The sequence below is a fragment of the Dendrobates tinctorius genome, unplaced genomic scaffold (assembly GCF_039654945.1).
Source record: "Dendrobates tinctorius isolate UK_male_01 unplaced genomic scaffold, ASM3965494v1 ptg000147l, whole genome shotgun sequence".
Taxonomy (NCBI): Eukaryota; Metazoa; Chordata; class Amphibia; order Anura; family Dendrobatidae; genus Dendrobates; species Dendrobates tinctorius.
Window position 1 is genome coordinate 24,039,926 of NW_027361814.1, and position 21,661 is coordinate 24,061,586.

General features: G+C 42.9%; 1 protein-coding gene across 8 annotated transcripts in view; it reads left to right on the plus strand.

Annotated features, from left to right (window-relative positions):
• BLNK (B cell linker) overlaps positions 1–21,661 on the plus strand; it is a 383,923-nt gene that overhangs the window by 324,765 nt on the left and 37,497 nt on the right. For all 8 annotated transcript variants that reach the window (XM_073546530.1, XM_073546532.1, XM_073546534.1 and 5 more), the window contains 3 exons: positions 15,317–15,366; positions 15,451–15,491; positions 18,821–18,971. In XM_073546530.1, coding sequence (XP_073402631.1) covers positions 15,317–15,366; positions 15,451–15,491; positions 18,821–18,971 — 242 coding nt within the window. The remainder of the gene's footprint in view (positions 1–15,316; positions 15,367–15,450; positions 15,492–18,820; positions 18,972–21,661) is intronic.

Here is a 21,661-nt window from a genome sequence, read left to right on the forward strand (position 1 = left end):
TTTCTATGCAGCTATCAGGTTCAGGTAGGGAGAGCACACGGCCAGTCCGAGCATTGCGTTACGACCTAGTTATACGGCCATCTGACTCTCCCCTAACTGTGAAGTCCAGGTAGCCTTGCACCATGTAAAATACGCTCTGCATGCCCATAGATCTGGACATCTTCCAGGAGGCCGTGGCTCTGCCAAAATAATGGACTACAAAAGTTCAGTAGAAGACCCCCATATGGAGCTAATACTGAGCCAATCTCTTGCCACTAGGGTTATCACTTATGACTTGAGTCATAAACAGAGGACAAAAAAATCCTTATCCGTCTTCCTATAACGCCAAGCTTGTAAATTATATAAAGAGTAAAAGGAGGAAATATTTAGGACCTTGTGATTATAAGTGGAGACCACATCGCTTGATGTGATCTTTTTAACAATGTCTTAGTTCTCCAGATAATGGCCACATGGTAATGACTAAAAATAAAAAGGCAGAAGTCAAAGGGAATATTAAAACAAAGCCTTAAATGGTTACACAACTTAGTGCAGGAACGAAATCTGCATGTAGTCCATATTAAATGCGTTTGACCCCTGTCTGGTTGATATGCATCTGTATACCAAACTGTATAGCAAAACACAGGTATGGATGCTGTAGCACCCGTCCATATAGAGAGCTGTATGATGGACGGGTGCTACAGCATCCATCAAAATTGTGGCCACTGTCAGACATTCAACACCACAGCATATACGACCGTATGCACCAACGCAACATGCACTAATATGCAAAATGGATTGAATACTGTAGCATTCATAGTGACCTTCTGTCTTTACTTCAGCACTTTAGAAATTATCTTATTGGTTGCATGTGCTTAATTCTTCCATCACTAACTGTACTGAAGCTATGGCCAGGGTTGCCAACTGTATTGTTTTTTTTTTTTTATTCTGGACAACTTCTCAAAAAAAAAAAAAAACATGGGCAGCCCACTTTTTTATGGATACATTAAAAAAACATAACAAACCACTAAAATTTTCAGTGATACATGCCTACAGCCCATAATTATAATATGAAAATAGTATCTGCATTAATTACAGTCATAATCATTTTTAGAAGTTTCTTTAGCCCCCAAAAAATCACGAACGCAACAATTTTTTTTTTTATGGATGGTAAAAATGTGTTTATATTTATATATATTTATATTAAATCTGTTTATATTTACGTCCTAACCAAAAATTGTATTCAAAGCAAGGCATATATAATGAATTGTATTAATTGCTTAATTCACAAAAAAGACATAAGCAAAACACAAAATTACACAACACATACGGTAATTAAAATAAAACAAATATAAAAACATATGTGAATATATACAGTATATATGTATGAGGGGAGCAGGGTATGTAACATAAAATATCACATGTGGGAATCAATTTCATTCATGAACATTGTTTAAAGATCAAAAATTCAATGTTATATGGAAATTGTTCAGTATGGATCACTATTTAATATAGAAATTGATCAATATGGACTGCTAGAAAGTATATGATGAATTTGAATATACACCCATAAATAATAAAGTGCAATCAAATGTGATATTATTAAATTTATATAAATAACAATTCCCAATCCAAATGTATGATGGTATAAAATAAGAGAAAACGCAAAAATAATAAGATAAGCAGCAGCCTCAATGAACCATGCTCATCCAAAAGCTGCCATAACAAATACTGATCTTATAAATATTTAGGTCTAGTTATTCTAGATGCCAACCCCAATGGCACACAACTGTTTCCCTCACGTGTTTCGCTGTGGCTTCGTCAGGGAGGTTCTTTTTGGGACAGTCCAGAAATTTCTGGATGGTTGACAACCCTGGCTATGACCCAGCTACCACAGGTACTACTGTAAGAGAATGTGAAGTACTGTCTAAAGCCCAAAGCCATGTTGGCTTGTTTTATATCAAATAACAACTTCCATTACCCCAAAATGCTCCTTTATAAGAACACTGTTAGCCACACACAGTGTGAACCCACTCAATTGTCCTCCACTTATTTCACAGCAACGGAGTCACAAAATTGATCACATTAGTTGCTGAGGAGGAGCCCTACCCAAACATGGGGAGAACAAGCAATCTCCATGCAGATATTCACCTTGGTTGCATTCGAAACCAGAACCCTAGTTATGGAAGGCAAGCGTACAAATCTTTGGGCCACCTAAATGCATTATATAGAGACTGTAATACAAACTGCTCTAAGTGGAAAAAGAGTTTCTTTAACCTGTTACATTTATTGGCCATATACACAGATTTATCAGGATGGAGTTCCTGCAAAACACATGTGCAGCACAGTCACAGCACAAGTTCAGGAGCTGAGCCTGCGCCGTTTAGAGTGGGAATAGTCTGTAATCTACAGCTGTAATGACAGTAATTGGGGTTTATGCTGATCCGGGCTATTTAATTCCTATGATGGCATATGTTGCCAAAGTTTACAGTGACCAATGCATCTAAGTGGTTAGATAAAGGCCCCCACTGGCATCGTATGGCTCCTCTCCTGACTCAATGTCAAGGTGCTAATGACTTTGATATCTGGTAGCCTAATTTTGGTTTCCAGGATTGCTACTACCAATAGGCGGAATTAGAGTTCAAGTCTTCCACTCTGAAGAGGCAATTAGCATATTTAATTTCCCAGAGGAGCATTTCATCTATATATATATAATTGTCTTATGTCTGTCTGTAACCAAAATCCTGCATCGCTGATTGGTCGCAGCAGTTAGGCCGTGACCAATCGGCGACAGTCGCTTAGTCATCGCGGCAACACGGCCGCATCTCTTATTGTACAGGCACATTACAGCCATTAAAGGCATCACTGCTGAATCGCTCATTACACAGGCACAGTCCTGTACATATACAATACATTAGGTAAGAGCAGAACAGTGCCTGCAGCTATAGGTGTAACTTGCGTACGTTACATTAGGTAAGAGCAGAAAAGTGACTGCAGCTCTGGGTGTAACTGGAGTACAATACATTAGGTAAGATCTGAACAGTGACTGCAGCTCTGGCTGTAACAGGAGTATAATACATTAGGTAAGAGCAGAGCGGTGACTGCAGCTCTGGGTGTAACTGGAGTACAATACATTAGGTAAGATCTGAACAGTGACTGCAGCTCTGGCTGTAACAGGAGTACATTAGGTAACAGCAGAACAGTGACTGCAGCTCTGGGTGTAACTGGACTACAGTACATTAGGTAAAAGCAGAACAGTGACTGCAGATCTGGGTGTAACTGGAGTAGAATACATTAGGTAACAGCAGAACAGTGACTGCAGCTCTGGGTGTAACTGGAGTACACTACATTAGGTAACAGCAGAACAGAGACTGCAGCTCTGGGTGTAACAGGAGTACATTAGGTAACAGGAGAACAGTGACTGCAGATCAGGGTGCAACTGGAGTACAATACATTAGGTAAGATCTGAACAGTGATTGCAGCTCTGGCTGTAACAGGAGTATAATACATTAGGTAAGAGCAGAGCGGTGACTGCAGCTCTGGGTGTAACTGGACTACAGTACATTAGGTAAAAGCAGAACAGTGACTGCAGATCTGGGTGTAACTGGAGTACAATACATTAGGTAACAGCAGAACAGTGACTGCAGTTCTGGCTGTAACTGGAGTACAATACATTAGGTAACAGCAGAACAGTGACAGCAGCTCCGGGTGTAACAGGAGTATAATACACTAGATGGTGGCCCGATTCTATCGCATCTGGTATTCTAGAGTCTGTTAAAATAAAAAACAGTTATATACTCACCTTCCAATAGCCCCCGGACTCTGTCTCTCCTCTCACCATGCACCCGGCATCTTCCGGTTCCAGTAAAGCTTAGCGAGAAGGGTCGGAGATGATGTCACTCTCGCGAGAGCGCAATGTCATCAGCTGTGTTTCGCGCAAAGCATTACTGGAACCGGAAGATGCCGGGAGCATGGAGAGGAGAGAAAGAGTCTGGGGGGCCGTCGGAAGGTGAGTATATAACTATTTTTTATTTTAACAGATACTCTAAAATACCCGATGCGATCGAATCGGGCCACCATTTAGAGACTTATAAGCCTCCTTACACTGGCATGTCACTATTCACAAGGAGAAACGTTACCCCTTATAGTAGTCGGAAATCTCTCGCCTAGCCAAATCAGATCTCATTCTTTACACTGATGAGGGGCAATACCCCGATACACTTATGTCTGCAAATTAACGAGTCTTGCCATAAGACATAGGATAAAAGTCAAACTAGAATCTTAAAGAGTCAATATTAACTTTAAGAATTGCTACTTCCAATAGGAGCTGCTAGAGTTCAAGTCCTCTTCGTCTGTGAAGAGACAGCTGGGTTATTTACTTTCCCAGAGGAGCATTGCATGGCTTATAAGCCTCCTTACCCTGGTATATCAGACATGTTACTCTCCACAAGAAGAAACCTTACCCCTTAGATCCTGGGTTCCAGGTCTGCATTCTTAGTACATTAGGATGTCTTTAATTTTTATGCTGATAGGCAATAATACACTGCAATACTGAAATAATGCAGTCTATTATAGAAATGATCACATGTTCTAAGATTCCTAGTAAAAAAGAAAACTGAAAAAATATCACAAAAAACACACAACAAAGTTATGATTTATCACATAAAATTACAAACAATCTAAAAACTAAAAAATTGGCTTCTACATCTGTGACTACCTAGTAAGTTTTTACATTACTTAAACTTTTATAGTTAACATGAGTAAAGCAAAGCCAAAATATGTATCTATTTCCTGAATAAAAAGTGATAAAAAACCTGTATAGGCCTGAAAATTGTACGAAAAACTATAGTTTCCAAAAAAAAAAACACGAACAAACATTCCCTTACTCAGCTCAGTTGACAGATAAATTTAAATATTATGGTTCTTTGAATGGGGCTTCAAAAATTCCTTTATTTTTATAAATTGTTGTAATGTACAAATGTATCTAAAATTAAAAAAACAAACTGTAGAATATAAAAATATATCAATTATCATCTATAACTATATCAAAATTAATCTGCCAGACCTGCGAAATGAAGTCGCGATGTGCATTTGTCCCATATAGTAAATACCATACATAAAAAGACAGAATTGCACAAAAAATGTAATACAAACTCTCTAAAATTTAAAAAACATAAATGTTATATGAACACAAGTATTATAAAAAAATATATATACGGTATATACACATATATATACATACACACACACATTATATATATATATATATATATATATATATATATATATATATATATATATATATAGTGGTGTAGTAGCCACTGTGTCCGCTAGAGGGTGCTGTGTGGATGTCCCAGGAGAAAGGATGAATGGCAGAATACTGAATGGCCATTACGCATCTCAAAGTGGGTGGCTTTGAGATGGAGACTTATGTGTTGATCACCAGTGATACTGCTGAGGTGCTGCTTTAATGTGACAGGGAGAAGACTCCAGGTAACTAGGGAGATGGGCGGGCCAGTTACCTACAAACCCACCCAGGGGGTGTGTTTAAAGAACACTGTTGTAAAGAGTGTGTAAGTGCTTGAAGGACCTGTGATGAGGTCAGAGTCATGTGACCCGGTGGACGTGGCTATGAACCATATAATGTGGCCAGGGTAGGTCACATGTGGTGAATGCAGGGACCTGATTGGTCCATTTGGAAGGTCTCGTGTGGCTACCTTCCTGACAGCATGTGGACACTGTGTTTAATGGCTGCAAGTGTCTGAGAGTTCCCTGGATGGAATGAATGTCTGCAGTATGGAGAAGCAGCCATGAGAGAACCCTGACAGGGTGAGATATAACTGTGAGGCTGAAAAGCCTGTGTTTTGGGCATTGCTAACAGAGTGAAGCTCTGTCATGGACGCTATGCCGTTTATATGATCTTTATGCTGCTGGTCATAGAATCATAGAATCATAGAATCGTAGAGTTGGAAGGGACCTCCTGGGCCATCTGGTCCAACCCCCTGCTCAAAGCAGGATTCGCTAAATCATCCCAGTCAGATGCCTGTCCAGCCTCTGTTTGAAGACTTCCATTGAAGGAGAACTCACCACTTCTCGTGGCAGCCTGTTCCACTCATTGATCACTCTAACTGTCAAAAAGTTTTTCCTAATATCTAATCTGTGTCTCCTCCCATTCAGTTTCATCCCATTGCTTCTAGTCTTTCCTTGTGCAAATGAGAATAAAGTTGATCCTTCTACAATGTGACAGCCCTTTAGATATTTGTAGACAGCTATTAAGTCTCCTCTCAGTCTTCTCTTTTGCAAACTAAACATTCCCAAATCCTGCAACCTTTCCTCATAAGACAGGGTTTGCAGACCGGTCACCATTCTGGTCGCTCTTTTCTGAACTTGCTCCAGTTTGTTGATGTCTTTTTAAAATGTGGTGCCCAAAACTGGACACAATATTCCAGATGAGGTCTGACCAAAGAGGAGTAGAGGGAAATAATGACTTCACGTGATCTAGACTGTATGCTTCTGTTAATACATCCTAGAATTGCATTTGCCTTTTTTGCTGCTGCATCACACTGTTGACTCATATTCAGTCTGTGATCTATTAGTATACCCAAGTCTTTTTCACATGTGCTGTCACTTAGCCCTATTCCTCCCATTCTATATATGCTTTTTCCATTTTTATTGCCCAGATGTAGTACTTTGCATTTCTCCCTGTTAAAAACCATTCTGTTAGTTGCTGCCCACTTCTCCAGTTTATTTAAATCTTTTTGAATCCTCTCTCTCTCTTCTCTAGTATTAGCTATCCCTCCTAGCTTTGTGTCATCAGCAAATTTAATCAGTTTACCCTCAATTCCTTCATCTAAATCGTTGATAAAGATGTTGAACAATATAGGGCCCAGGACAGAGCCCTGTGGTACCCCACTTGAGACATTCTTCCAACTGGATGTGCAGCCATTTACGACCACTCTTTGGGTCCGATCACTAAGCCAGTTATGAATCCACCTAACAGTTGCCTTGTCCATTCCATACTTAATCATTTTTTCAATAAGGATTGTATGAGAGACTTTGTCAAATGCTTTGCTGAAGTCAAGATATACTATATCTACAGCATTTCCTTGATCCAACCAATCAGTGATACCGTCATAGAAGGAAATTAAGTTAGTCTGACATGACTTATTAGTTACAAACCCATGCTGACTCTGTTTAATCACTTCATTCTTATCCAGGTATTGACATACATGTTGTTTAATAATTTGTTCAAAGATCTTTCCTGGTATAGAAGTCAGACTCACCGGCCTATAGTTACCTGGGTCCACCTTCTTCCCCTTTTTGAAGATAGGAACAACATTTGCTCTTCTCCAGTCTTCTGGCACTTCTCCTGTTCTCCAAGAATTTTCAAAGATTATAGAGAGGGGTTCAAAAATTTCTTCTGCTATCTCCTTCAGTACTCTGGGGTGTAATTCATCTGGACCTGGAGACTTGAATTCATTTAGGCTAGCTAAGTGTTTCCTCACTATCTTTCTGTTTATAGATATCCTGGATTCTTCTATTCCCTTAATAGGACAGTGAATAACAGTTGATGTTACATTTCCTTTCTGAGAGAAAACAGATGCAAAATAGGAATTTAAAAGTTCAGCCTTCTCAACATCCTGTCTTACCATTTCATCATTTTCATCCTGTAAAAATCCTATAGCATCTTTGACTTTTCTTTTACTTTTGACATATCCCCAAAATCCTTTATTATTGCTTTTGACATCTCTTGCAAGCCTCAATTCATTTTCAGCTTTAGATAATCTGATTTGTGCCCTGCAGGTTCTGCAGACAGCATTATATTCTTCTTTAGATATGCCTCCCTCTTTCCATTTTATAAACATTTTTTTCTTCCTTTTTAGCATGTGCTTAAGTTCTGTGTTCATCCATCCTGGTTTCCTTAACTGCTTCCTATTCTTCCCTCTTTTCGGAATTGTTAACAACTGTGCTTTGAGAATTTCATTTTTCAAGATTTCCCATCCTTCCTGGACATTTTTGTCTTTAAGGATATCCAGCCATTGGATCCCTCCAATTCTCTTTCTGAATCCCTTAAAATCTGCCTTTCTGAAATCTAACCTTGACGTCTGAGTCTTCACAGGTCTTCCGCCTCTAGTTATCCAAAATTCTAAAATAGCATGGTCGCTACCTCCTAGGGTCCCAGCCACTTTTACCTCCTCAACCATTTCCTCCCTGTTTATAAGGATTAGATCCAAGGTAGCAGTTCCCCTTGTTTTCTCCCTTACCTTTTGGAAGATAAAGTTGTCAGCAAGAGAGGATAAGAATTTCCTTGACCTGTTAGTTTTGCCTGAGAGAGATTCCCAACAAATGTCTGGATAGTTGAAATCTCCCATGACAACTATGTCATATTTTTTGGAGAACTTGGCCATTTGATGCATAAAGAGTTCATCCATAGCTTCAGCTTGCACAGGCGGCCTGTAGTAAATGCCTACAATGGTGTCCTTTCCATTGTTCTGTCCTTGTATTCTTACCCAAACAGTTTCCACAGAACTCCCAGTCTCTGAAGCTTCAATCTCTGTGCAGATATACGCGTTTCTAACATACAATGCGACACCCCCTCCTCGTTTATCAAGTCTGTTTCTTGCAAATAAGTTGTATCCTTCTAGTCTTGTATTCCAATCATGTGTATTGTCCCACCAAGTTTCAGTGATTCCAATGACATCATATTTCTTTTCCTGTGTTAGTAGTTCCAATTCTCCTTGTTTGTTGCCCATGCTTTGTGCATTAGTATAGAAACATTTTAGTTTGTGATTGGTTTCTCTTTCTCCAATATTTTTATTAATTAGATTCTTTCGTCTTTGTTCTTCCTTTCCACTTCTAATAGCAGAGTTCTCAATAGCATTTGTCAGGTGTATGGCTTTTTCTGGTCTTTTGCTTCCCTTCCCATGTTGTTCTAGTTTAAAGCTCTCCTTACAAGTGTAGCAAGGCGACTTCCAAATACATGCTTACCAGTCTTCGTAAGGTGCACCCCATCTCTAGCAAGTAGTCCATCGTATAAGTAGTTCACTCCGTGATCCAGAAATCCAAATCGTTGCTGACGGCACCATCGACGTAGCCAGTTGTTCACCTGCAGAATCTTATTCCACCTCCTTGTTCCATGGCCATCCACTGGGAGGATGGAAGAGAAGACCAAAGCATGGGCAACAAACATGGTTTATGATGCCTAATAAACCGCATGGACTGTTATGATTTTATGGAAAACCCGTGCCGGATCTGGTTTTTGTGGCTGCTAAGCGAGTATCCCCTACTGAATGACAGCTTTCTCCACCAATTGTGAGGTAGTGCTATGGACATTGTTGTAGCCCTGTTGCTGGAGGCAACGGAAGAGGACTGCAAAGTCGGTTGCTAAGGGCAACGCTGAGCCAGGAAGGCTGACGGTTGGGGAAGCCACTGCCCGGCTGTGGTTCGGGAACCGTGGGGCGGCCTAGTGAGTAAGGCACTGTCCGGATCGGTGAGCCCAGTGCGGCCATTTCCCCAGGAGAAAGAGACTTATAGGATACCTCTGCGGTAGAGAGGTCCAAGAACCTGCGCAGCCAGCAGGTGACGGTCGTGAAAACCGTGTTGTACTGACCGGGGTCAGTGAGAAAGAGTCTGGTGATTGCTATAGGGTGCCTCTGTGGAGAAGAGGTATCCGAGGACCTGTGGGGCCGACACAGGTAACAGACAGGTGTTCGTGTTGTACTGACCTGGATCAGTGAGAGAGACTGTGTACCTGGAGGGTTCAGTGCGCAAGGTCCTGGAGGGTCAGTGTTGGGAGATTCTAGGAGAAGAATCGGATCCCTGGAGCACGTGGTATGACCTTGGACCTGGTGAGGCGTGAGTGTTGGGCAGTCTCATGTGGAGACGGATGTCCTGAAGAGCACCCGCTAAGCCCCTGGACCTGGTGAGGCCGGTGTGTTGAGAAACCCTGGGAGGAGGGCCTCTCCCTGAATAGCACCCGGTGCGCCCTGTGTGTTGGACGGTCTCAGACGGAGACGGAATGTCGTGAATAGCACACAGACAGAAAACATGAGTTTTCTGTGGTGTGTTGGTGTGGCCGGTGTGTTGGGAAACCCTGGGAGGAGGGTCGCTCCCTGAATAGCACCCGGTGCGCCCTGTGTGTTGGACAGTCTCAGGAAAGGAGACGGAACATCCTGAATAGCACACAGAAAGGACACGTGAGTTTTTTGTGTGGTGTTTTTTTTCTTTTCTCAACTCAGCCTGCGGTGGCTCAGTGGGAGTCAAGAAGGTGACAAGTGGCTTCCGGTAATTCGGCGGGGTTACGACGGGGACAAGCTGCTTCCGGTAACTCGGTGGGGTTACGAAGGGGACAAGTGGCTTCCTGTAACTCGGTGGGGTTACGAAGAGGACACCAGCCGCTGTGTGTGAACAGCAGCCGGTGGTGTCGGTGATTGGTGACAGCAGGAGCTGTGGTGGTGCCAGCAAGGACTTGTGTGGAATCGTTAAAAGACAAACTGTGTTGTGTGAACTGCGGTCTGAGAAGACCGGTATAACGGACATGGGGAAATCCCGGAAGGGGGCGGTGGCCCAAAAGGGGGTGGAGTCCCAGAATGGGTGGTGACCCAAATTGGGGTGGTAACCCAAAAAGGGGTGGAGTCCCAGGAGGGGGCGGTGACCCAAATTGGGGTGGTTCAGGAAATGGCAGCACTGGTTGCCTCAGTGGTTATGTCTGGGGAACCGCAGTGTGTCTGTATGAGTTTTGAGGAGTGCGGCATGTATTTTCCGGATAATGACGGGCCACAGGTGTGTACCGTGATGCTGCACCGGGAAGGAGTCTCTGGTACACTGGACTCAGAGTGTCAGGTGACTCTGACAGGAACTCCTCTCGTTTTGTCTCTGACCGAGAAAAACGCCAGGGTTCGCTGTAAACATGAGGTCACGGTGAACTATGCAGTAGACCGAGTAATGTTCGAGGGGACCAAAGGTGGTGCGTGCCAAGGGGGCGGGATACCACGTGACTTAGTCTATGCCTTGGAGAGGGGTCGGGACTTTGTGTTGTTTAATGATGTATGGTCGAATGAGGGAGACGTTTCTACTGTTGGATTAACAGACGTTGAGACAGTGATGCCTCCTAAAGTGGACAAGTCTGATGTGAAGTGACTGGAAGAAGAAGTACATCTGCCCAACTGACGGACCTGACGTCTCGTGATAAGACAGATGGTGGGCTGGGAGATGAGGTGACTGGAGTGGACACACGGTCAGAGGGTAACTGGAGGGTTGACTCGGATGATCGGCGTGACTCAGACTCTAGGGGTGACTGTGGCTCTGAGAGAGAAAGGGAGCACAGACTAGATGACCTAGAGAACGAAGTCTTCAAGCTCAAAGGTCACCTGGCATCATGGCAAGGTCTGAATAAGCCCCTCAGAGAAGAGGTAGGAGTACTAACAGAAACTGTTAGAGGTCTTCTGCGGGAGAAGTGGGACGAAGACTTACAGTGGCCAGGCCTGAATGAGGAACAGTGTGAAGACAAAAAGAAACTGAAAAGTATGGAAGCAGAGGTGATTCGTTTGCAGACGGAGCTTGCTGCTGCATAGTGTGCTAAAAGACAAGCACAGCAGGAAAGAGATGAACTGGCTGATGTGATTGCCAACAACAGAGGTGAAGGTGCTCTGGCTTTGGAAGAAAAGAGGCGGTTAGAGTCTCGCATTGTTCAGCTTGAAGAAGAAGTGGAGGAAGAACACGGCAACGTTGAATTAGCCAATGACAAGCTGAGAAAGGCCACACTTCAGGTTGACCAGATGAATGCTGATCTGAAGACAGAACGTAGTAATACTCAGAAGAATGAGAGTGCCCATCAGCAATTAGTTCGCCAGAATAAGGACTTAGAAGCAAAGGTTTGCACTACTGGAGGAACAGCTTGATGCAGAAATTAAAGTGCGACAATCTGCTAGCAAACAAGTACGTCGTACGGAGAAAAAACTGAAGGTTGTACTAAGGCAAATGGATGATGAAAGGTGTAATTCTGAGCAGTACAAAGGCCTGGCGGAGGGAAATGATGTGCGTCTGAAACAGTTGAAGCGCCAAGTGGAAGAAGCAGAGAAAGAGGCTCAACATGCCAATACGTTGCACCGTAGATTACAGTGTGAACTGGAGGTTGCTATGGAGACAGCAGATGCAAAGAACTGTGAGGTTAAAGCACTGAAACGTAAACTTAGATGTGGTGGGGTACCATTTCTTACAAGATGCTTAGATAGAGAAAGGATGGTGACTAACCAGTGTCTGACGACACAGACAGACCATGACTGGGGGGTCAAAGCCAATGACCGATATTCTGACCGCTGGAGGTGGGGGTGGTCTAACGTAGGAACGAGGCCGTATGACAGATGGAGACGGTTCTCTCGACCTGTGGGGCAAGGTGTAGTGAGTGCCCGGTCGCGAGACCCTGGTGTAATGTTGTGTGTTCAACCCCACAAGTTTGAAGAGAGGGGGGAGGTATGTGGTGTAGTAACCACTGTGTCTGCTAGGGGGCGCTGTGTGGATGTCCCAAGAGAGAGGATGAATGGCAGAATACTGAATGGCTATTATGTATCTCAAAGTGGGTGGCTTTGAGATGGAGACTTATGTGTTGATCACCAGTGATACTGCTGAGGTGCTGCTTTAATGTGACAGGGAGAAGTCTCCAGGTAACTAGGGAGATGGGCGGGCCAGTTACCTACAAACCCACCCAGGGGGTGTGTTTAAAGAACACTGTTGTAAAGAGTGTGTAAGTGCTTGAAGGACCTGTGATGAGGTCAGTCATGTGACCCGGTGGGCGTGGCTATGAACCATATAATGTGGCCAGGGTAGGTCACATGTGGTGTATGCAGGGACCTGATTGGTCCGTTTGGAAGGTCTCGTGTGGCTACCTTCCTGACAGCATGTGGATGCTGTGTTTAATGGCTGCAAATGCTTGAGAGTTCCCTGGAGGGAATGAATGTCTTCAGTATGGAGAAGCAGCCATGAGAGAACCCTGACGGGGTGAGATATAACTGTGAGGCTGAAAAGCCTGTGTTTTGGACATTGCTAACAGAGTGAAGCTCTGTCATGGACGCTATGCCGTATATATGATCTTTATGCTGCTGGTCATGGTTTATGATGCCTAACAAACCGCATGGACTGTTATGATTTTATGGAAAATCCATGCTGGATCTGGTTTTTGTGGCTGCTAAGCGAGTATCCCCTACTGAATGACAGTGCTACCTCACAATATATATATTTTTACAACACTTTCAGAAAAATAACAAGTCATTACACAGAAAAATAGAAATGATATTGCTCTCGGAAAGTGGCAATATAATAATTAAAAAAAAAAAATTAATGTGCAACAGTGGTCGAAACCGGCTCTGGTGGTTACAGGCTAAATACTGTAGATGCTCTGACCTATAACCAGATTTTGAATTACCGAATTTACATTAAAACAATTTAGGGCTCCAGCTAATGGAAAAACTACACTGCCCCTTCCAAGAATTCTGTAGAGTAACTGCCTTTCTTTTTCATGGATGCACAGAGATGAATGCACTCCATGGTGGCCTTGTATCAATGCTCTACAGCATTCTGTTAATAACATCTTAATCCACTGGTCAGAGATATCTCCAAAGGTACCAAACCTCTGATCATAATATGTACAGTACATTGCTTGGAGCCATGTTGCAGAATTTCATTTTTAGCTGGATCACATAAAATTGCACACAAAGGGCAAGAACGCACCGTGTCGCATTTTTGTGCGCTCGGTGCAGTGCCAAAAGGGCGCAAGTGCCGGCAAAATCATACCAGCACACGGCCAGTGTACCCAACGCTAAATATAGGGTACGCTGATCGCATGCAGCATCATGCGATCATAGGAGGAGCTGACTGGAGGAGGCGCAGCCGGGGAGGGAGCTTAGCGGCGGCGCTGCGCTGTGCCTCAGAACGCTAGTCTGAAAGTAGCCTAAGGCTGTTACAATCAGCCGTAACCTCTTAGCCTTCCGTCCTGTGGTGTCTGCACCCTGCCAGCGACATGCATGCTGCTGCCCCCGACACAATCTGCAGCCACTCTTATGCTTTTCCCTGCACTTGTGACTCTCCGATATCCTGTTCATGATTTTGAAAGATCTTTGTTAACTATACAATCTTCTAAATCTGATCTGGTTCCATCTTCCTTTGTGATGTCTTGGCAAGACATCATGGGACTTATAGTTTCAGGATGCATTTGCTGCAAACATTAATTTCTAAAATCAATATTGTGGATGGAAACTGGAGAAAGAAAATGGCATGGTGTCCCCAAAACTGAAAATATGAAAGTACCATAATCAGGAGAATAACTATAGTTATAGCAATCGTACCTGGCCCTGAAGCATAGGAGAGTTCAAATTGATGGTCCATACGAAATGACCGATGCTATTAAAGACCCTACTGATTGTTGGGACCCTACTGAAGATTTTGCTTTGGGGCTACCAAGGTTCAAGTTATGCCACTTAAGGCGCCGTCACACACAGAGATCTCGCCAGCGAGATCGCTATGTGTGACGGGGATCAGCGACAGGCCCCCCGCTGGGTATCGCTGATCGTGCTCGATCGTCCTGGGCCATTTTTTCATCGTTGCTCTCCCGCTGGCCAGCGCGCATCACTGCGTGTGGCAGCGAGAGACCAGCGATCAGGGACACTCCCAGCGCTCTAAGCAGGTGCTGGGAGCTGGTATCTAAGGTAAATATCGGGTTACTAAGTGGCGTGTGTCACTTAGTTACCCAATGTGTGCCTTAGAAACCTACGTCCTCGCAGCTCCCGGCGCGAGGACGCAGGTTTCTAAGGTACACATCGGGTAACTAAGTGACGTGCGCCGCTTAGTAACCCGATATTTACCTTAGATACCAGCATCGTCGCTGGTGCTGATCGCTGGTGAAGCTGCCTGTTTGGCAGCTCACCAGCGATCATGTAGCGAAACACCAGCGATCCTGACAAGGTCGTATCGTTGGGATCGCTGGTGAGTCGCTCTGTGTGACGGGGCCCTAACACTAATACCATAAAGCTTGGGTATTAAACAATATATTGTAGGAGACATTAATCGTGAACACTGCAACATTTTAACCTTTTTATGTGACACCATTGAATGTCCTACATTGTTTGCATTTTGGAAACAATAACCCTTTTTCTTTACTGGTTTCATCTATCTGATACTAACAGCATACTCAATGTGCTTTGCATCGTATGCATCATGTGTACCGTGTGTCCGGCATCTAGCCTATACCATATAATTTCATTTTTTTTAGTGTTTATATTCCTTTTGACCCTTTTTTTTTTAACTTTTGCTGTATCTGCTGTTTTTAATTCTTTGTTTCTCTTTATAGAATAACAAAGCAAGCTCCTCCGACTGTCCCCAGAAGAGATTATCAGACTGGTAACAGAACTTTTTTTTTTTTTTTTTTTTAAGCCTTAAAATGTTCTTATTCTTGATCCAACATATTATGATCTTTATCTACAGGCCCACCCGTGGGAGAGGATGATGAATGGTTCGATGAATTTGTAAGATCATTTTTTTTTCAACATTTTTTTTATTAAATTTTACAAACTTCTACTAGAAGTGGGTGTAACTGCAAATATCTGTGAAATTAAAGGACAACAGGGATGTTATAAAAATATCACATCATGTTCTAAGAATCATTTGAAGGGGACTTTCCAATCTCTAAAAACTTTTTGTTGCTTCATGAAAAAAAAAATACTATATTGAATGTACTTATCTGTAAAATTTCCCTAGTACTTATCTGTAAAATTTCTGCTGATCCCAAACTTTCGTCAAACATTGTCCAATGCCTTGTTGACTCATTAAAAATAATTTAGTCAACATCAGTCAAGTTTTGGGACTTTTTGGAATTTGCCATACAGTTGTGGCCAAAAGTATTGACACCCCTGCAATTTTGTCAGATAATACTCCGTTTCTTTCTGAAAATGATTGCAAACACAAATTCTTTGGTATTATTATCTTCATTTAATTTGTCTTAAATGAAAAAAAACACAAAAGAGAATGAAGCAAAAAGCAAAACATTGATCATTTCACACAAAACTCCAAAAATGGGCCAGACAAAAGTATTGGCACCCTCAGCCTAATACTTGGTTGCACAACCTTTAGCCAAAACAACTGCGACCAACCGCTTCCGGTAACCATCAATGAGTTTCTTACAATGCTCTGCTGGAATTTTAGACCATTCTTCTTTGGCAAACTGCTCCAGGTCCCTGATATTTGAAGGGTGCCTTCTCCAAACTGCCATTTTTAGATCTCTCCACAGGTGTTCTATGGGATTCAGATCTGGACTCATTGCTGGCCACCTTAGAAGTCTCCAGTGCTTTCTCTCAAACCATTTTCTAGTGCTTTTTGAAGTGTGTTTTGGGTCATTGTCCTGCTGGAATACCCATGACCTCTGAGGGAGACCCAGCTTTCTCACACTGCGCCCTACATTATGCTGCAAAATTTGTTGGTAGTCTTCAGACTTCATAATGCCAAGCACACGGTCAAGCAGTCCAGTGCCAGAGGCAGCAAAGCAACCCCAAAACATCAGGGAACCTCCGCCATGTTTGACTGTAGGGACAGTGTTCTTTTCTTTGAATGCCTCTTTTTTTCTCCTGTAAACTCTATGTTGATGCCTTTGCCCAAAAAGCTCTACTTTTGTCTCATCTGACCAGAGAACATTCTTCCAAAACGTTTTAGGCTTTTTCAGGTAAGTTTTTGCAAACTCCAGCTTGACTTTTTTATGTCTCAGGGAAAGAAGTGGGGTCTTCCTGGGTCTCCTACCATACAGTCCCTTTTCATTCAGATGCCGATGAATAGTACGGGTTGACACTGTTGTACCCTGGGACTGCAGGGCAGCTTGAACTTGTTTGGATGTTAGTCGAGGTTCTTTATCCAGCATCAGCACAATCTTGCGTTGAAATCTCTTATCAATTTTTCTTTTCCGTCCAAATGTAGGGAGGTTAGCCACAGTGCCATGGGCTTTAAACTTCTTGATGACACTGCGCACAGTTGACACAGGAACATTCAGGTCTTTGAAGATGGACTTGTAGCCTTGAGATTGCTCATGCTTCCTCACAATTTGGTTTCTCAAGTCCTCAGACAGTTCTTTAGTCTTCTTTCTTTTCTCCATGCTCAATGTGGTACACACAAGGACACAGGACAGAGGTTGAGTCAACTTTAATCCATGTCAACTGGCTGCAAGTGTGATTTAGTTATTGCCAACACCTGTTAGGTGCCACAGGTAAGTTACAGGTGCTGTTAATTACACAAATTAGAGAAGCATCACATGATTTTTCGAACAGTGCCAATACTTTTGTCCATCCTCTTTTTTATGTTTGGTGTGGAATTATATCCAATTTGGCTTTAGGACAATTCTTTTTGTGTTTTTTCATTTAAGACAAATTAAATGAAGATAATAATACCAAAGAATTTGTGTTTGCAATAATTTTCAGGAAGAAACTGAGTATTATCTGACAAAATTGCAGGGGTGTTAATACTTTTGGCCACAACTGTATATGTATTAGACTGTCGGCCAGCTTCACGGATAACTTTAGTGGAATAATGTATGGGGGCCTGTCACGCCTCCGGAGGGAGAGCTATCTGATATGGACCCTCTGGCCTGTGTAACCGGCCAACCCCTGGGCAAGGTGACCTGGTGAGGACCGACCCCTATACAGGGATCATTTTTGGGCAAGCCAGGAGGTTGCGGAAATCACAGGAGCCGATACCAAGAGAGGCGGTTCAGGAAGCACACAGGTAAGGAGACAGGAAGGAACCGCGGGAGTTCGGGAAATATGGGAACCAGGGACGAGGATCAAGGCAGGCTGCGTAGACTGGACACTTGAAGGACGAGGAACAGTGACGAGACTCCTAGTGGGCTGGCAGGACAGGACTCTGGACAGAAACAGGGAGGAACACCACAACAGAACTCCGGACAGCAGGAAGCAGGAGGAACTATGGAGAGAGACAAGACTATGTGCGTTCTGTTTTGCTGGCAGCGCAGCGCACCGTAAAACAAAGGACCTGGGACGCATAGGCTGGACTTATAAGATAATCAGGCGCCTCCACTAACAGGAGGCAGCCTGAAGTACCCTAACCCTACCCCTGACTGGCCAGAAGGTTTTCTGGGTTAGGGCACCTACTGCCTATAAAATTCAGGAGCTGCGCATGCCCTAAGGGATCCAGGACGCACACGCCTGGAGTTCAGAACAGAGTGCATGCCCAGAAGCCAAGGAGAAGCGTGGCAGGACCGCGCATGGACAGTGTTCCAGGACACAGCAGCGGCGGGAAGACGGGCAGCAGTAGTAGGGACCTGGGCAGCGGCGGTGGCAGTGGAGGCACCAGCAGCAGCATGGACCCGGGCAGCGGTGGTGGCAGCGGAGGTAACAGGACCTTCATGCAAGGCAGGAGGAGATCTAAAATTTAGAAATAAATTTTTGGAAATGAGCACACTGTATCTAAAAGAAGGGTAGAGTGTAATAAACAAGGAGGAGGGAGAGCAATAATGACAATTTTGGTCTCAATGGGATAACAACAAATTGAATTTCCGCTCTTCTCGTTGTCATGGTCTCGATTTCTGTTATTAAAGGGTTGTCCAGCATTTCAAACTCATAGCTGCTGTCTTTCAGAAAATGGCAGCTTCCCTGACTACTGATTGCCAACAATTGCAACAATGCCCCTTATTAAAGTGAATAGAGCTGAGCTCCATTACCACAGACACACAACCCGTAGTCAGCAGTGGAGCTGTTTTCTTGAAAGAAAGCAGCCATGTTTTTCTAATGTTGGCAAACCCCTTTAAGTCTTCTGAATTTAAAATGTTACTTTTTTTTACTTGTCATTAACTTAGGGAAGTGACTATGACAGCCCCGATGAGCATTCTGATTCAGAACCGTATGTGGTTCCTATAGAAGGGGATGGTGACAACTATGAACCTCCACCGAATGACAACCATGTGTCGCCACCAGTTAAGATCATGATGAGGAGCAATGGATATGCAGGTATCCACAATCAGAAATATTAAGTGTAGAGTTTTTCTTTATTACTATATTATGAATGCTATTTGGGGTTGCTAGAGATGTTCCTCCATTGTTCTCCTTGCCCAATAACATATAAATGTGTTGTGTATGTGCCATTGTTCACTTGACTTAGGACTATATCTACGTGTTTTTGCTCGTATACACTCCATTGTAAAAAATATGCAATATGTGATTCCGTATGTGTTGACTGAGCGCCTCTATCCCCCATTAACTAGAATTACGGGAACAGGGGAAATTTACCATGTAAGTGTCACTTCTGCCTCTTACTTTAGGCTGACACATAGGCTCCTATGCACTCACAGCTGTACCGACTCCTGCATGTTCTCCCATTAAAGTGAATAGTACAAGCCACAATGACACAGTCACCCATACTGAGAAGTCGCCCTCACTAAAGAACGCCGTGGCCCCCTTTTTGCCCTATTATATATTTTGTGCCAAAAAGCAAAAGTACTGGAGATTGGAATCCCAAGATAAAGTAGTGGATAGTCCATCAATGTTAAAGTCCTGATGAAACCTTTTAAACAGAAGCTATCATCGGAAAGTGATCTACTGTCTAAATCAGGTTTTGGTGTTAAATTTATTATTTTACTTGTAGGCAATGTTATTATGTTTATTTTTTTTTTCAACTTGTATTGAAAATTAAAAAAATAAAATCTTGCCATTTTCACACTGGCCACTGGGGCTTTTTTAGACTCCTGCTGTCTCAGGAAAGTCACATGTACATTAGTCACAACAGCTGTGACATAACCTACTGTGATTGGTGGATCCTGTGTAATCAGCTGTGTAAACATGTCATGGTAATCCTGCCTCTAGTGATGGGGAGCCTTGATGTCAACTCTTCCTCAAAGAGCAGTAAGGATGAAGCCCTAAGGGCCAGTGTGAAAACTGCAACATTACTAATTGAGGTTTTTCTTTTTTTATAAAGATCGTATGGGAAAAAAATTTTTTAATTTTTTTATAAACATAAGTAACACAAAAACCTGATTTGCTCAATAGGTCACTTTCTGATGATAGCTTCCCTTAAAAGGGAATCTGTCAGGTTCCCTAATGCTTTTAACCTTCAAGACTAATCGGGGTTGGGTAGCTGCAGTGACGCCCCGTGACCATGACTGACAGGCCCTGCCCTCCTAGCATCTTCAGAGATTGCACTCCTCCTGTCATCTCTGTCCCCTTTCACAACTATGCGAACAGCCCACTGCAGACCAGAGATGCGAGGGGAGGACAAAGGGGCAAAGTATGAAGGCGCCATCAGTGTGGGGATTGTCAGTCACGGTCAGGGCGTGTGACCGTCGCTACTGAACCTGGATTAGTCCCTGGGATTAGCAATGAGGTGCTATGTATACCCATACATGCAGTTATGTAACACAATAAAAACATTACTGGAACAACTGAATAAAGGATCATAACATTATGGGTGTAATTTAATAGGATTGGGGGACCTGGCAATTTCTCTTTAAGCCCATTTTAAAGAATCATTTCTATCTGAGAATCATTGGTGGTCTGAGCTCACAGAGTAAACCAATGTGACCTCCTGCAGCCTGGGATTGGCTGTGGAGGTAATCTGTGCTGATAGCATTTTCTTTCTTTCGTTTCTTTTTACCTCGTTCTTTTGTTTCTTTCCCTCTTTCTTTCGTATCTTTTCCTTTTTTTCTGCCTCTTTCATTTCTTTCTTTCAATTTTCTTTCTTTCTGTTCCTTTTTAGTTTCTTTCTTTCGTTCCTTCCTTCCTTTTGCCTCTTTCTTTCTTTTCTTTTAGGCTGTGTGCCCACGTTGCGTTTTTGTAAGCGTTTCCGCAGCGTTTGAGCTGGCTCAGACGCTGCAGAAACGCTTAAAACAAGCTTCCTATTAAATTTAATGCATTTTTGGCTTTTTGTGCCAATGCATGCGTTTTTAAATGCTCAGGAAGCGCTTAGCAGCTAAAAACGCAGCATGCTCATTAATTTCCGCATTGCTGAGCATTTTTAGCCTTTTCCAATGCTCCCAGAAAACTCGCTGAAAAAACGCGTCAAAAACTAGCGTTTTTTGTGCAAAAAACGCACAAGAAACGCGCGTTTTATTTCCGTGCTTTTTCTGGGAAGGAGATCAGTTTCCTGAGCGTTTAAAAACGCTAACGTGGGCACATAGCCTAAACGTTATTTTATTCCTTTCTTTAATTTGTTCCTCTCTCTTTCATTCCTTTTTCTTTTCTTTCTTCCTTCCTTCCTCTTTCGTTCCTTTCGTTCTTTCTCTTTTGGTCCTTTCTCTCTTTCTCTCCTTTCTTTCATTCCTTTTTTCTTCTCTTTCGCTCCTTTTTCTTTAAATCGTTCCTTTCTTTCTTTCTTTCTCTTTCGTTCCTTTTATTTCTTTCTTTCGTTCCTTCCTTCCCCTTTTTTTTCTGCCTCTTTTTTCATTTCTTTTTTTTCTTTCTTCCTTCCTTTCTTTCTTTTACACTACTAATCAGTTCTGTGTGCGCGTCCCGTTTTTTGCCCTCTAAAATTTAACAATGGAACATTTTTCTAAATACATTAATTTATTTATCTTGCCCGGCTCCCACTATGCAGGTAACTATCCTGCTTCTCAGATTTGCTCTCGCTTCCTGTGATGTTCCATCTGGTGGTCTCTGCTCACAGCTCCTCGCCTCACGCAGAACAACACAGTAATGTCACTCATGAA